The 15,341-nt window shown below is 49.9% G+C and overlaps 1 protein-coding gene across 1 annotated transcript in view; it reads right to left on the bottom strand.

Annotated features, from left to right (window-relative positions):
* The window catches only part of LIMD1 (LIM domain containing 1), a 68,846-nt gene that overhangs the window by 4,679 nt on the left and 48,826 nt on the right, over positions 1–15,341 (bottom strand). The window contains exons 3-7 of the mRNA XM_026500641.4: positions 8,986–9,053; positions 6,318–6,380; positions 1,775–1,905; positions 879–930; positions 271–339 (exon numbers count right to left, since the gene is read on the bottom strand). Coding sequence (XP_026356426.2) covers positions 271–339; positions 879–930; positions 1,775–1,905; positions 6,318–6,380; positions 8,986–9,053 — 383 coding nt within the window. The remainder of the gene's footprint in view (positions 1–270; positions 340–878; positions 931–1,774; positions 1,906–6,317; positions 6,381–8,985; positions 9,054–15,341) is intronic.

The following is a 15,341-nucleotide window of genomic DNA, read 5'->3' as shown; positions in this document are numbered from 1 at the left end:
CACAGCTGTCTGACAATGTGGCCCGTGAAACCCCTGGTCCCCACGAGCCTCCCACCCTATAGTCTCAGGGAGGCAGCTGCCATGGTGTCAGGACTTGGCAGTTAACCAACGTGGAGGGAACAGAAACAATCTTACATCCCAAACATGTGCATGTCCTCCGACCTCCCCCACAAGGCCCTTGACCACACTTGCTGACCATCTCAGGCCCCAGTCAACCCCGGGGATGCTCGTGTCTTATACTCTCAGGCGTCCGGGTGGGGAGGGGCCTACCTCGCAGTGGTAGCACTCTACGTGGTAGTCTCTGTCCATGGACACAACACGGATGGTCTCATCTGAGCCCTGGAAGGAATGAAAGGAAGAACGAGAGGCCAGTTGGGGGACCCATCAGGCTCCGCATGCTGGGGAGGGGGGTTCTGGGGTAGCAGGTAGATGGCCTCAGAAAAGCTTAAATCTGTCGTGACATCCCACAGCGGTTGGAAAAAGGACACCTTTAACTGATGAGAGAGGAAGTAGGAGTGACAGCCGTCCTTCTGGAATGTCAGAGTCAACACTGAAAAGAACCACCTATGCGCAGAGTGATTTTGTAAAAAATGAATGAAAGGCAAGCTTTCTGCTCATCTTCTAATCTGGGAGTCACTATCAAGTCAGGGAGTCTGACCCGATTATAGGGACAAATAGGGCACACGAAGGGCACTGGGCTGGGGAAGCCAGCCAAGAAGAAAGGGGCTTCTCAGTGAGGACACTATTAAAGTCAGAGGTGAGATTTTAGAAGGATTTTTTTCAAAGGCGTAAGGACAGGACACAGACCTTGTAGATGACCCCAGGGAGATATTCATGTCATGGAAGATGCCAGAAACAGGTCTGAAAAAGCATCTTACCTCAGGTGGAAGGATGGGAAGCCCACAGGCTGCACACTTGGGGGCCAGCACCCTGCCGGGAGAAGCAAAGAGGCAGTAGAATGCATATTGTGCTGTTTCTGGGAGGCAGGTCCTGGAGCCCACACCGAGCCTTCCTCACGGCCGGCCTCCTGCCTGCTGCTCTTCAAGCGAACCCCCCGCCCCAGCCCTCAAATCAAGACAGCCTGGCTCAGGGCACCCGGGTGGCTCAGTCGGTGAAGCGTCTGCCTTCAGCTCAGGTCGTGATCCTGGGTCCTGGGATCCAGCCCCGCATCAGGCTCCCTGCTCAGCGGGGAGTCTGCTTCTCCCTCTCCCTCTCCCCACCCCGCTTGTGCTCTCTCTCAAATAAATAAATAAATAAATAAAATATTTATTAAAAAAGAAAAAGAGAAATACGGTCCGCCTCATTCTCTGGGAGGTGTTTTAATAGCACTTCAAGATTATTCCCCAGAGGTCACAAGCCCAGCCGGACAGTCTCACGTTACTAGGGGTAGAGACTAACCTGTTTGCTCCCCTCACAGCGCCCAGCACAGGCCCAAGCAGACCGAGGGTGGTGGCGAGCAGCCCTGAGTTGTTGCCTTGGGAACTTAGGTCAAGCTGGAGCCGCTGGGCTCGGCAGAGGCCTCCCAAGGCCTGGCCGGGAATCTGATTATAGGGATCTGGGTTCTAATTTTTCAGGAAACACGATCCTGTTCCCAGTTCCTGTCGGCACTGGCGTCCGCTGACCTCCCGAGGCCCCTGCTCCCCACTTAAAACCACGAAGCCTTTGCCGGACTGTGGACTTGGGGTTCAAGGAGAGCCCACGGGGGTCCCTCCTTCACTGGGCGAGATGAAGGTGGCTCGCGCCTGTGGCCCCCGTGCGCCCCGTCCCCCCTTACTTGTGGTAATCTCGGACGCAGTAGATCTTGTTCTCGGAGTCCACGGTGAAGGGCACCCCGTCCAAACACTCGTTACAGATGACACAGCGGAAGCAGCCGGGGTGGTAGGACTTCCCGAGCGCCTGCAGGATCTGGGGGGCAGAAGGGAAGAGGCCGGGGCTCAGCGGGGATGACGGGGGATGGGCTGGACAACACACCAAGCCGAGGGACCCTACGCGTGACCACACCGCATGGCGCACGCTCACCCGAGTTCCACTTGGACCGCGGTCAAGAGAAGACAGGCCGGGAAAGGCAAATCTAGGTAACTGTATCAATAGGAGGGAGCCAAACAGGATCTTCTCCTGGACATAACCCTCCAGGGGAAATCTAGAAGGCTCTTTTGCAGTTCTTTGCAGGAAATGATGTGAAGCAGGCGGGGACTACACCAGGCTCTGTCCCAGATTTAGGAAGTGGCCGGTCCATGGCAGGATTCAAGTTAATTCCACATGGAAATGTCAGAGCTCAGAAACCCTCTTCGGTTCTGCCTCGAGGTGCCCTCCCCCTAAGCAGTTTCTCTCCACAGCGTGATAATCCAGAAGCTGTGACTCAACCGCTGATTATTTCAGATCCAAGCTAAAGGAAAGCTTCTCTGTTGCTGTTGTTGTTTTTAAGATTTATTTATTTGAGAGAGAGAGAGGGAGAGAGAGCGCGCATGCAGCCGCACACCCGTGCACAGGGGGAGAGGGAGAGAATCCTCAAGCAGACTCCCTGCTGAACATGGAGCCCGATGCGGGGCTCGATCTCAGGACCCCGAGATCATGACCTGAGCAGAAATCAGGAGTCAGACGTTTAACCACCTGAGCCACCCTGGCAACCCTGTTGCTGTTTTTAAACACTAAGTAGAGAAAGTCCCACAAACCTCCTTCCTCTTAGTGTCATTTGATCTGGTTGTGACACCAGAGAGGGAACAGGCCTTCCTGGAACGAGGACAGAGCCCGGACACGCAGGGTAGGAGAGAGAAGACATGCAAAAAAAGTCCTTGGTGACGTCAGCGAGTGACCAAGTTACCTCCCTGTGGAACTGCCTACCTCCAACCCCCTTGTTAGGGGACATCCAACCGTTTTCCTATTAAGTCAGTGCATCTCAAGGGTGTGGTCCCTGGACCCGCAGCATCAGCATCACCTGGGAGCTTGCTAAAAAATGTACATTCCCAGGGCCTGTCCCGGATCTCTAGAATCGGAAGCGCTAGGGTCAAGCCCAGCAGTTGGTGTTTTCAAAAAATGATTCCAGTACATGCTAGAATCGAAGAACCACTGTCTGCGTTTGTGCCGGTGTGTGTGACAGCTGCAGGAAGGGTGCGGCCTGCCAGTGCCCCAGGCTTGCTTCTCCCCGTGGTCAAGGCCACACGTCACAGCTGCAGCCACGGAGGCAAGCTGGCGGCTTCATGTGCTCTCCCAGCTTCCTCCAAAGGCTCAGCTCCGCAGCTCCTCGTTCCCTCTGGTGCGTCACTAACCTTCGAGGGCCCTCTAACCTTCGAAGCCCCTCTCCATTTGCAGGAAGCTGCCAAAAGAGGACAAACAACCAGCTGGGCTTCCAAAGTCCACTTGGCAATGGGGGCCTCAGAATGCATTTTGCTCCCCAGCTAACGCTGTCTTGGCAGAAGAGGGTTCTGTCTTTAAAAGTGGGTGTCACCAGCAGGCAGACACTTGCTACAAGTTTTCAAGTCCTGGAGAAAGACCTGCAAGGACCCAGGTTCGACTTTGCATTATCCTCGTGGGGTAGAGATGGTCTCCAAAGCTTCATTCCTTCCCTTCCTGCACGCAAGGCTGGTCCTCGCTTCAAGAAGTGGAGGACAGTCGCCCCCTCGCTGCCCCGCTGGGTATTGAGAGTGGCCTTGTGATGTTCTGTGATCAACAGAAGGAGGAAGGAATGATGTGGGGAGATTTCGGAGTCAAGGACTTCAGAAAGCCTGGCAGCTTCCCTTCATCTTTGCTGTAGGAAGTCCAAGCGAGGCAACTGAATGAGCCCAGTGGCCACAGGTAGAAAGGCCGGGAGGGGAGAGGCCATGTTGGGCACTCGACTGGGACACCCGCTGAATACCGCTGCATAAGTGACCCCAGCCAATGCCACGTGGAGCAGAAGAATCATCCCGCTGAGCCCTGACTGACAGAGTTCCATGAATCACGATAAAGAAGTCACTGCTGTTTTAAACTACTGCATCTTGGGGGTGGTGTATCAGGCAGCAACAGTGACTGAAATACCCTGAGGCCCAAAGGCTTAGGATACCTGGAAATAAATAATAGCCTATAATCATGTTCATACATATGGACACCACCGACCTCATACGTGGTGGGTTTGTCAGAAGGCCTCCAAAATCGAGGACCGATTCCGCCAAAGAAACGGATCCCTGTGAAGTCTGGCCAGCGTCTGCGGAAGGTAGGGGTGAGGGTGTGTGGCTCCTGCCTGCCTCCCCTGGGGGAGTGGGAGAAGGGTCCTGCTCCCAGGGAGGCCTTGGCTACTAATGAGGACTCGGCCGTCCCAGGGCTGAGCTCCGCGGTGGTGTGTCGGAGCCCAGACGACAGCAGGTTCTCCTGTGGGACAGGGCGGGCTCCGGTTCGCTGCTGGTTTATACGTGTTAGCAAGAAACCAGCAGAAATGAGTGTTTATGTCCAGCGACATGCCGAAGATATTCAAGGCAGCTTTGCTCCTGGATAGCCTCAAACTGGAAACCGCCCAAATCCCCATCAGCAGAGCGACAGATACACAAACTGCTCCGTCCATACAGTGGGATTCCACCCAGCAATGAAAATAAATGAACGACGGACACGGGCAACAACACGGATGAACTTCAGGAACATTTTCTAGGGGCTCCTGGGTGGCTCAGATGGTTAAGCGTCCGACTCTTGATTTTGGCTCAGGTCATGATCTCAGGGTCGTGAGATCGAGCCCCGCATTGGGTTCCACACTGGGCATGGAGCCTGCTTAAGATTTTCTCTCTTCCTCTCCCGCTGCCCCTGCCCACCCCACCCCCGCCCCCCGGCCAAAAAACAACAAAGGGGCTTCTGGGTGGCTCAGTCGGTGAAGCGTCTGCCTTTGGCTCAAGTCATGATTTCAGGGTCCTGGGATCAAGCCTCGTATTGGGCTCCCTTCTCAGTGGGGAGCCTGCTTCTCCCTCTCCCTCTGCCACTCCCCCTGCTTGTGCTCTCTCTCTCTCTCTCTGGCAAATAAATATTAAACAACATTGACAAAAAACATTTTCTAAGTGAGAAAAGGCAGACCCAAAGGACTCTGGACTGTATAATTCCATTTATATGAAGTTCCAGGACCAGGAAAATGAATCTGGGGCAACAGAGCTCAGAACAGAGGGTACCTTTGGAGGAGGGGTTCTGGACTGGGAGGAAGACAAGGAGGAAGTGTCTGGGGTGTGGGATGTGGGAAACACCCACACTTTGACCTGGGTGGGGCTATATGGGTATGTGCATCTGCAAAACCTCATTCACCTGCACACTGGCGATGGACACCCTTTACTCTGGGAGATGTTCCTCAATAAAAAAAGGTAAAAGAAAAAAAAAAAAAGCAATGATCAGCAATTCTGTTCCCCAGAATGGAGTTAATGGGTCACCTTAGAGAGGGATTTACCTCTTTCCAACTAAAAGAACACTGTATAATAATTTCCTTTGACCAGTTTATTAAAGAAATTCTTTTTTTTTAAGATTTTATTTATTTATCTGATAGAGCGCAAGCAAGAGGAGCAGCAGGCAGAGGGAGAGGGAGAAGCAGGCTCCGTACTGAGCAGGGAGCCTGACGCGGGGCTCGATCCCAGGGTCCTCGGATCATGACCTGAGCTGAAGGCAGACGCCCAACCGACTGAGCCACCCAGGCGCCCCTATTAAAGAAATAATTCTTAAGGCCTGAGCTCCAGTGTGAACAGTTTGATCCCCGAGACAGACTAAGTATTCTGCATTTGTTACCCTCACAACCTTACCCTTTAAGGAGGCCAGGAAAGAAAAACTGTCCCCACTGAAGAGATAAAGGTACGGAGGCCCAAGACAAGCTCAGAGAGCCAGTGGCTGAGTGAGCCACAGAATGTATAAAACTTGCTTCTTGTTCTGCTGTCTCAGAACTAATAACCGGCCCCCAAAACTCATCTTAGGAAGAGATGGAGGCAGGCAGAACATGGGGCACGAACAACTGTGTTTATCCAACTTTCTGTACCCAACTCCAAGGGGGATGAAGTTCGGCATCTGGCATCTCACCTGGGACACCACAAGGACCACAGAAAATCAGAGGGAGGCCGACGTGACCCAAACAGCCCAGAGAAAAGAGCATCATCAGAAACACAACACTGTGTGGACTACATGATTAAGGACGCTAATCCCAGTAAAAGCCAACAACATGGCTTCTTGTAGAGCAAGCAGCGGCCTTACACAGGTCTTCTCTTAATAAAACCAGATGCAAACACAAATCAAGGTGGGAAACACAGTTTTCAACTGTTAGTTTCCATTTCTGTGAATGCTTCCCCCCTCCCACCATGCCATCATCTTGTTCTGCTGACCCTACTCACCATGTCCATGATCAGATGTCCACAAAGAAAACACCTGTCAGCAGATTGCTGGAACCCAGAGTACTGCAGAGGAGAAAGAAAAGAAAGTTAAAGCCAGGTAGGGCAGATGACCCAGCAGCCACTTGCCCACCAGTCACGAGGGTGACAGGAACTTCTCAGAAAGATGTTCCACTCTATACAGGAATCTGTCGTGTCCCAGAGGACAACACAGTCGTGTGATGAATCATGGAATATCTTCTGCCACAAAGCCGTTACCTGTACCAATACCACTCACTCTAGCAACAGCTGCGTCTGGGTACCCACAACACGTCAGGCTCTGTGTAAGAGGCTGTGCGCAGAAAGACTTTAATCTCTAAGCCAGTGGTTCTCAAAGAGGAGCTCCCTGACATCACCTGGGAACTTGTAAGAAATACAAATTCTTGGGCTCCACCCAAGACCTACTGAATTAGAAACTCTGGGAGGGGACCTGGAAATACGTGTGTCTTCACAAGCCCCTCAGAGTCTGATGCAGGCTCTAATCCTTAAAATCTTAAAAAAAAAAAGGGAATTGTTTTATTTATTTATTTATTTATTTATTGAAAGAAAGAGCACGACTGGAGGAGAGGGGCAGAGGGAGAAGGAGAAACAGACACCTCTCTGAGCAGAGAGCCCGACACGGGGCTCAATCCCAGGACCCTGGGATCATGACCTGAGCCAAAGGCAGATGCTTAACAGACTGAGCCACCTAGGTGTCCCTCTAATCCTTAAAACAATTCTTAAAACAAGGTACGTATCATACCATTTCTCAGATGAAAACGGGAAGCTCAGAGAGGTTAAAATGACCTTCACAAGGTCACACAGCCTATAAGGCGTAAGGACAGGATTCAAATTCAAGTCTGATTCTGCTTAAAAAGCCAATGGCTTTAGTTTCAAAGAAACTTGGTAAATATTCTCTATCTTACCTTACCACACACACACACACACACACACACACACACACACAGCTGGAGTCTTGAAAGATATGAAGGACGCTTTTCAGAAAAGCACACACAGGAAAGATACCGCATGCTGGAAGATACTAGAAGTTTAGATACTACAAACACACATGGAGGGGGATGTGATGGAAAGGAAGGTGGGAAAACAGAAAAAGGGAACTTTCTGCAACCCCAAGGGTGACAGTTCATTTTCAGGGTGAGCCAGCCAAACTCCCACCGCCTGCGAAGAACCAAGCTGGGGCACGGGCCCGGACCTGGCCAATCAGAGCCCCGCATTCCTCCAGCACCAGTGATTTTGCCCACAGGTGGCCATGTGACCCGACAGAGCCAATGAGACTAGAGGAGCAGGACAGGCGCTGTGCCTCATGGGCACTGAAAGCAAGAGGACACAAACCCCAGAGCGCCCCCGCCCTGTGGCCATCAGTCAGTGCCTGCGGCAGAGGCAGGGCCCCAAACTGAAGACAAGACGACCCTGAGGCCACTGCTGAATGCATTTCCTTTTCGCTTCTGCCAGTTTGGGTCTGCTTGCCTGTTACTGGCAAGCCCGGGTCACAGGGCATCAACCCTAAGCCATCTCCAGGTTCCCTCCTGCCCCGGGGCGACACAGGCTCAGGTCATCTGCCATTTACGGTGCCACTCCATGCTTGGCACTGGGTTAGCGTCTGACGGGGTCAAGGCCAAGAAGCATGTTCTCTCCTCCCTAGGAGCTTACAGTCAGGTGAGGGAGAAAGGCTTGTGGATGGCCACCCTGCCCTGCGCTCCCTGCTCGGCCAGGGAAGCCCAGGTGTGGCCACGGTGCAGAGGAGGGGCGCTCGCTGTCGGGGACAGGAACAAGGCCGTCAGTTATCCGGGCAAAGAAAGGGTGAAGACACTCCAGGCAGGGGAACTGGCCCAAGCTGAGGCACAAAGGCTTGAGGCCGTGCAGGGCTGTAAGCAAGGAGCAGAGCGGCAGAAGCACAAGGCAGGCCCTGACCACAGCTTCTGCACATGCTTTGAACCCTGGAGACGTGGCGCCTGGGTGGGCTGGGTTGACACACAGGGAGTGTGGCTGAGCTACACTGCCACGGAGAGCTAAGCAGGCCCGGGGAGGCCATGGTGGCGCAAGGATCAATGCTTAGCCACGTTCTGGGAGAAGTGGGGAGGAAGCGGAGGGGTCGAGGGTGAACCCAGGACCCAAGGCAACATGAGGCTTCTGCTTCAGACAAGCGGACTATGAAGGACTGGAGAACAGCCCGGGGCACCGTCCAACGGCCAGTGAGATGTCAGCAGCTGGCCTGAGAGCTCAGTCTGGGAGTCACTGGCATGCGGATGGACTTTGGAGGCATGACGGAGGCTGGATGCCCGCAGAGAGCAGCCAGGATTCGAAGGAACGAAGGCCGGAACCCCAGTCCGGAGGTTTAAGAGAGGGGTGGGGTAGGCAGAATGCAGCAGAACACAAGAGGACAGGCCAAGGGGCCCTCGAGTCCCTTCCAAGCACAAAGCTCTGCGGTTTGTCATTTGCTTCGGGAACAAGGGCCACCCGGTGTCTCTACAGAAGGAAAGCCAGGACCCCCTTCTCCGGCCGCACTCAGCTCCCCGCCGGCACTGGGGATCACGGAGAGAAACCCCACTCTTCTGCCTGGCCCGGGTCTCCCCCCAGGACCCCTGACTCTGGTCAGGACTGCGGGCCGGGGAGGTTTGGGTCACAAACTCACCAAGAAGTCTTCCTCGCAAAACACTTTGCCGTTGACAAAATAAAAGGCTTTTCCTCTCAGCTTCCGGCCTAAGGAAAAAACACAAAGGCAGGGTGAAAAGATGATGTATGCAGTGAAAAAGGAGGAAAGAAAGGCAAAGTGTGTTTAAACAGGAACAAACATGCAAAAAATGCCAACGGTCAGGAACAGGCGTGTGACGTCAGAAAGCTGCTGGTGGGGGCGCCTGGGTGGCACAGCGGTTAAGCGTCTGCCTTCGGCTCAGGGAGTGATCCTGGCGTTATGGGATCGAGCCCCACATCAGGCTCCTCCGCTATGAGCCTGCTTCTTCCTCTCCCACTCCCCCTGCTTGTGTTCCCTCTCTCGCTGGCTGTCTCTCTCTCTGTCGAATAAATAAATAAAATCTTAATAAAAAAATAAAAAAGAAAGCTGCTGGTGGCCCCTGGTGATGGACAGGCGGAGGCCGGAAGGCCGGGCCCCTGGTGGCTGCTGTGTGGCCGGGGACAGCAGCGCTGCCTTGGGAATCATCCTACGCCCCCTTCTCCCACTTCCTCTCCGCTGAGGGAGAAGCCAGCGAGACGTCTGGGGAGGGGACGGCAGAGGCACCCTCAGTGGGGGCACAACATTCTGTTGTGAAGCGGTTTCCCACAGGTGTTTGGGATGTTACCTCACACGTGTTCTCCAGGGGACACGGGTGACAGCCTATCAGGAAAGTCCTATAAATTGGTCAACTTTATTTTCCTTATTTTCGTGTCTCTTTTCATCTCCACTGCAGAAACTACACACTGTTGGGCGGATAATGATTTTTCTTGTTTTCTCCTGATCTAAACGGGGTGCAGAAGGGTAGGAAAAATTCAAAGCACCCCAGCTCGTAGGTGTAACTTTCGTTTCCATAAAGCTAGGACACTGACAAGAATAGCATACTTTGTCAATGCCCTTGATCCCTTATGAAAAAATATAGAGGGTCGCATGTTCAAGGTTAAGCAGGAGTATCTCTGTGGGAGACCCTGGGTTCATGATTCCACAGCGTTCCCAGATCAGAGAACACTTCCAGCACCAGGCACAACACATATGCAACAGACCACGGGAGTTTCCAAAACAGAATGAATTCTGAACTCTAGTGGAATCGTGCCCCTTGGAGCCGGGGTCCACAACATGAAACCACATTCACCAATGTCACAAACACTAACGGTGCTCGAGACAGAGAAACCCCCCTGATAAACACCAAGTACCCTCGCCCGGGACCCCCCCAGAGCAAGCAAAGAGCACAAGTCGACAAGAGAAAAAAAGCCAGGTGACATAGACCTATTGGAGCTTAGAGAGGGCCTGGAAAGCATTGATGCGGAGGAAAAGCCACAAAAAAAGGAAAGGAGTTTAACTACAAAAGCAAGAAGCTTCCAGATGGATGAAAGACCTCAGTGTGAAAAACAAAAGTTATCGTAAGACATTTCGAGCACCTGTCTTTGACTTGGACGTGGCAAAGGATTTCTCGGTGAGATATAAAAGGCACACCTTATAAAGGAAAGGCTGATGAATAGGACATCAAAAATCCAAACTTCTGTTCAACATAAAACAACAAAGTTCAAAAGACAAATCTGTTGAGGGGCGCCTGGGTGGCACAGCGGTTAAGCGTCTTTTCGGCTCAGGGCGTGATCCCGGCGTTATGGGATCGAGCCCCACATCAGGCTCCTCTGCTATGAGCCTGCTTCTTCCTCTCCCACTCCCCCTGCTTGTGTTCCCTCTCTCGCTGGCTGTCTCTCTCTCTGTCAAATAAATAAATAAAATCTTTTTTTAAAAAAAAAAAAGACAAATCTGTTGAAAAGCCAAACTGCTCTGAGAAGGGAGGCAGAAGGAGGGGGTCAGGGGCCGGAGGACTGGAGGCCGTGTGGAGAGAACAAGGAGAAAGAAGAGGCAGAAGCATGGAAAGACGAAGGCTCTGGGGCTGACCATTCGCGGTCCTGCCTCTGTACCCCCCTCCCCAGGAAGGCCCCGCCCTTCTCCTGGCTAGCCCAGACCCTTCTTGGTGTCCTGCTTGTTGCTGTGAGACCCACTGCTGTCTTCCTGTCTCCCCAACCCTCTGATCGGTTCCTACAGAACTTTTTAATACTCTGAATACATGCTTCACTCCTTGAGGATTTAACCTAACTTCAGCTCGGCCTCATAGGAGGAGGGCTTGTCAGGGGTCTAACTGAAGGCAGTAAGTTCTGAGTTGAAGAAATAAAAGGAAAGGCAGGCCAGAGATCAGAAACTGGCTACAATATGTATAACGAGGCACGAGTATCTAAAACATAAAGAACACCAACCACCCATCCGACAAAGATAACCCAATGGCAAAAGCGAGCAAAGGATAAGAAGTGAAAATGCAAAAAGAGGAAATCTGTTAAACTCTAGGCAGTAACCATTTTAAAAGATGTTCAATCCTACCAGCAATCAGGATGCGCAAATTAAAACCACAAGGAGGTGCTATCTCATTCCCGGGTGGGCTAAAATCACTAAGCCTGAAAGTACTGTGTCTTGGTGAAGATGTGGGACAAGAGGAAGCCTCTCCTGCTGCTGGTGGGAGTGTCGATGGGCATGAGCACCCTGGGAAGAATCTGGCAAGAGCCCAGAGAGCTGAACCACATACTCCTAGGGATGCCCTTTCAAAAGATCTTCCAATGTGCAGAAGGAGAAGCACGTAAGCTGTTCACTGTGGCACCGCAAAGAAAACCTAGATACCCAGCTGCCTCTTCAACGCTCACCATTGTAGAAAAATGGATAAATACACTGAGGAAGAATTTGCGGTCCTAGTCAATGGATGCAATACTACACAGCAGTCAAAATGCACGAACTAGATTCGTATATATCATCATGAACTGAACCGAACACACTGCTGTGCAAACAAGGAAAATTACGCAATGATCTCTATGTCACATGATAGTATCTATATACGTTAAAGCATGAACAAACACATATGCACACACAAACTAGTACTGTATGTTGTTTACGATAGTAGCATATGTGATAACAGAAGAAAAACTGGGACGGGAAGGATCCATACGCTCAATTCATGACAGCAGCTGTCCTGGGAAGGGGAATATGGGAAGGGGAACCAGGACGATTCCACTTTATCTGTAATACTCTACTTCTTTTATCAGAAACAAGCTAAAAGGACAACAGACAAAAATGTCCATGCATTCTGGGTGGTAGGTAAACAAAAGTTATTTCCTACTGTACTTTGCTGTAGTTTGAAACTATACATAAACACACACACACACACACACACACACACACACACACCCCTTCTTTAGGTGAGATACTATAAACCAAAGGCAAATGACAAACCAGAGAAAACATCTGCACTTGAGGACAAAAAACAACTTAACCTACCGTAATATGCAAATAGCTCAATTAACAGTCCATTTAGAAAAATAGGCAAAGCGGGGTGCCTGGGGGACTCAGTCAGTTAAGTGCCTCCAGCTCAGGTCCTGGGATTGAGCCCCGCATCGAGCTCCATGTCATATCCATAGTATGGGTAGTCTGCTTGTCCCTCTCCTTTTGTCCCCCCCTCCCCTCGTGCTCACTGTCTCTTTCAAATAAATAAATAAAATCTTTAAAAAAAAAAAAGGCAAAGAATGGGGAAAAGATGAATAAGTATGAATGAGCAACAAATATAAAAGAAAAAATTCAACTTCTCTCATGATTAAAAAAAATTGCAAATTACAATAACATACCCTGCTCTGTCAGACTGGCAGAGGTTAAAAATACCACTGAGCATTGGTAATGACACTGAAAACGCTCTTCACTCTGTGAGGGATAGCAGAAGTTGGAACAAGCTTATAAGAGAAAATTTGGCATCAAATATCAATGGGATTTAGAAAGTTCAGATTATTTTGACTCAGAAATTCTACTGCAGGAATTTATTCTAAGGAAATAATCAGAGTTGGACTGTTTCAAGGCTCTTCATCTCAACATTATTTAAAACAGCTTAGGGGAGCCTGGGTGGCTCAGTTGGTTAAGTGTCAGACTCTTGAATTCGGCCCAGGTCATGATCTCAGGGTCATGAGATTTAGCCCTGCGTCAGGCTCCACATTCACCGGGGAGTCTGGTTGAGGTTCTCTGTCTCCCTCTCTCTCTGCCCCTCCCTCTGCTTGTGCGTGCACACTTTCCTCCTAAATAAAATCTTCAAAAAACATTTAGAAGATGAAAAAATAAAATAGCTTTAAAAATGAGCATTAAGCAAATATCTAATTCCTGTTAAATAGCATTATATAGCTATATATGTACATATATATATATAAAACACTTACACTATTATGCAGCCATAACAAAAGATTATCTTCAACAACAGACTTGACAACACGGAGAGATATTTAAAATACCTTAAAAGGTGGTATAAAAGCATGTCTGTGTGTGTGTACAGACATGGAAACACATGCTCACACACCTATATGACCACAAAATTATGTGTATGTTCATACACACCAGATGTACACCAAATGTTAATAGTCATCATCTCTGAGTATAGAAAATGGGTGATTTTCAGTTTTTTTCCTGCAATGAGTATATATTATTTTCATAGCCTGAAACAAATTAGACTAGGGTGAGGGAGTGTGGAAAGAGCCATGGGGCATATGCTAGAAGTCTACAATGCAGGTCTGTAGCTCTTCTCTCCTGTCCTTCCCTCAAAGTTAGTTACACTCACTTCTGGAAGGTTCTAGAACCCTCGAAAGCATGTCCTGACTCTGCAAAACTAGGGTAACAAGAAAGAGTGCTTATAACTAAATGATTTCAGGGTTCACTAACAGAACCCCCCTTTACAGCCATGGAAGTTCATTTATAATTATTTCACTTACTTGGAACTTGCCCCTCTACAAAAATATTCCAGAGACTCAAAGTTTTACAAAGGAAAATGAGAACTAACTACAGTATCCTCTCTCCACTTTTTGTCCCCATCAGGCACCTGGGTGAGAGTCTCCAGGCCCTCCCCGGGCAGCCAAGGCGACAGGAAGGACACAAATAGCCCACCACGAAGGAAAACGACGCCCACACTGTCTGACCGCAAGGAAAACCTAAGCCCAGCCTGGGAGTGGGGCTGGCTTGTTTTGCTGCGTTCCAGGAGGAAAGGAGGCGAGGCTGCAGGTCCCGCAGTGGCCACTGGCGAGAGCGAGGGGGCCATCTGGAAACAGCACAGGACTTCCTAGACAGAGATGAGGTTTCTGTTCCAATGCAGAGAACATCGAGCTCTGGTTCCAGGAATGGGGTCCGGGAAGTTCCAAGGAATCTAAGCTGGGAATTAACTTTGTTTTAATAGAGGGCATATTACCTCTGTTCCAGAAATCATAGAGGGCGATTATTAAACATGCCGGAGCGCCGAGCGCTCTAGTGTTCTAAAGAACACAAATCAAACAAGAGCTTTTTCACTTATAACATCAACGAAGATTTTTTTAAAGGATCACAGTCATTTATGACCGCCATCCTGGCATATTTCTGTAAGCTACTGATGAGAGTGTAAAATGAGAAACTCTCCCTGGAGAGGAAACTTTAAAAATGTTTATCTCTGGGGGCGCCTGGGTGGTGCAGTCGTTAAGCGCCTGCCTTCGGCTTAGGGCGTGATCCCGGGGTCCTGGGATCGAGCCCCACATCAGGCTCCTCTGCTGGGAAGCCTGCTTCTTCCCCTCCCACTCCCCCTGCTTGTGTTCCCTCTCTCACTGGCTGTCTCTCTCTCTGTCAAATAAATAAATAAAATCTTTAAAAAATAAAAAAAAATGTTTATCTCTGACTGGGTGCAGCTCTCTGGGACTTAGCTTAAGGAAAGAATCGGAAATGTGAATACATATAGGTCCACATTGGAAGCCTCAGGAGAAATGATCACGGAAAACAGAGTACATCTAAAGGACCAAATATTATGTGGCCGTTTAAAAGACCGTTCAAATAAGTGTCTTAGTGAGACTGGCGAATGCTTATACTATAGACAGTGACTCAAAATACATTAGCAAATGAAAAATGCGAGCTGGACAACTGTGCAATTCCATCTCAGTTACTTACACACACACACACACACACACACTGATACACAAAGGAGAGAAAACCCTGGAATGCTGCATGCCGAACCTGACAGTGCTTGGCACTGGTAGATGGTATTACTGGGACACTGCATTGCCAACAGGGCTATTTCACCGTATCTAGTACTGTGTAGCCCTGGTAGGTTGTATTAAAGGGAATGCCTCTTACTACGTGATGCATTTCGATATGTAACATTTTTTTCCTACCATTAGGGACACTTGTAGACGGTATTAGAATTTCACTCTCTGCTTTCATACACGTATATTAAATTTTTCTAGAATTATAGATTTAATCATTTGAAAAACAATGCTTTT

Source organism: Ursus arctos, unplaced genomic scaffold (genome assembly GCF_023065955.2).
Source record: "Ursus arctos isolate Adak ecotype North America unplaced genomic scaffold, UrsArc2.0 scaffold_14, whole genome shotgun sequence".
NCBI classification, from domain to species: Eukaryota; Metazoa; Chordata; class Mammalia; order Carnivora; family Ursidae; genus Ursus; species Ursus arctos.
Note: the sequence above shows the minus strand (reverse complement) of the source record. Positions and strands in the feature narration are given on the sequence as shown.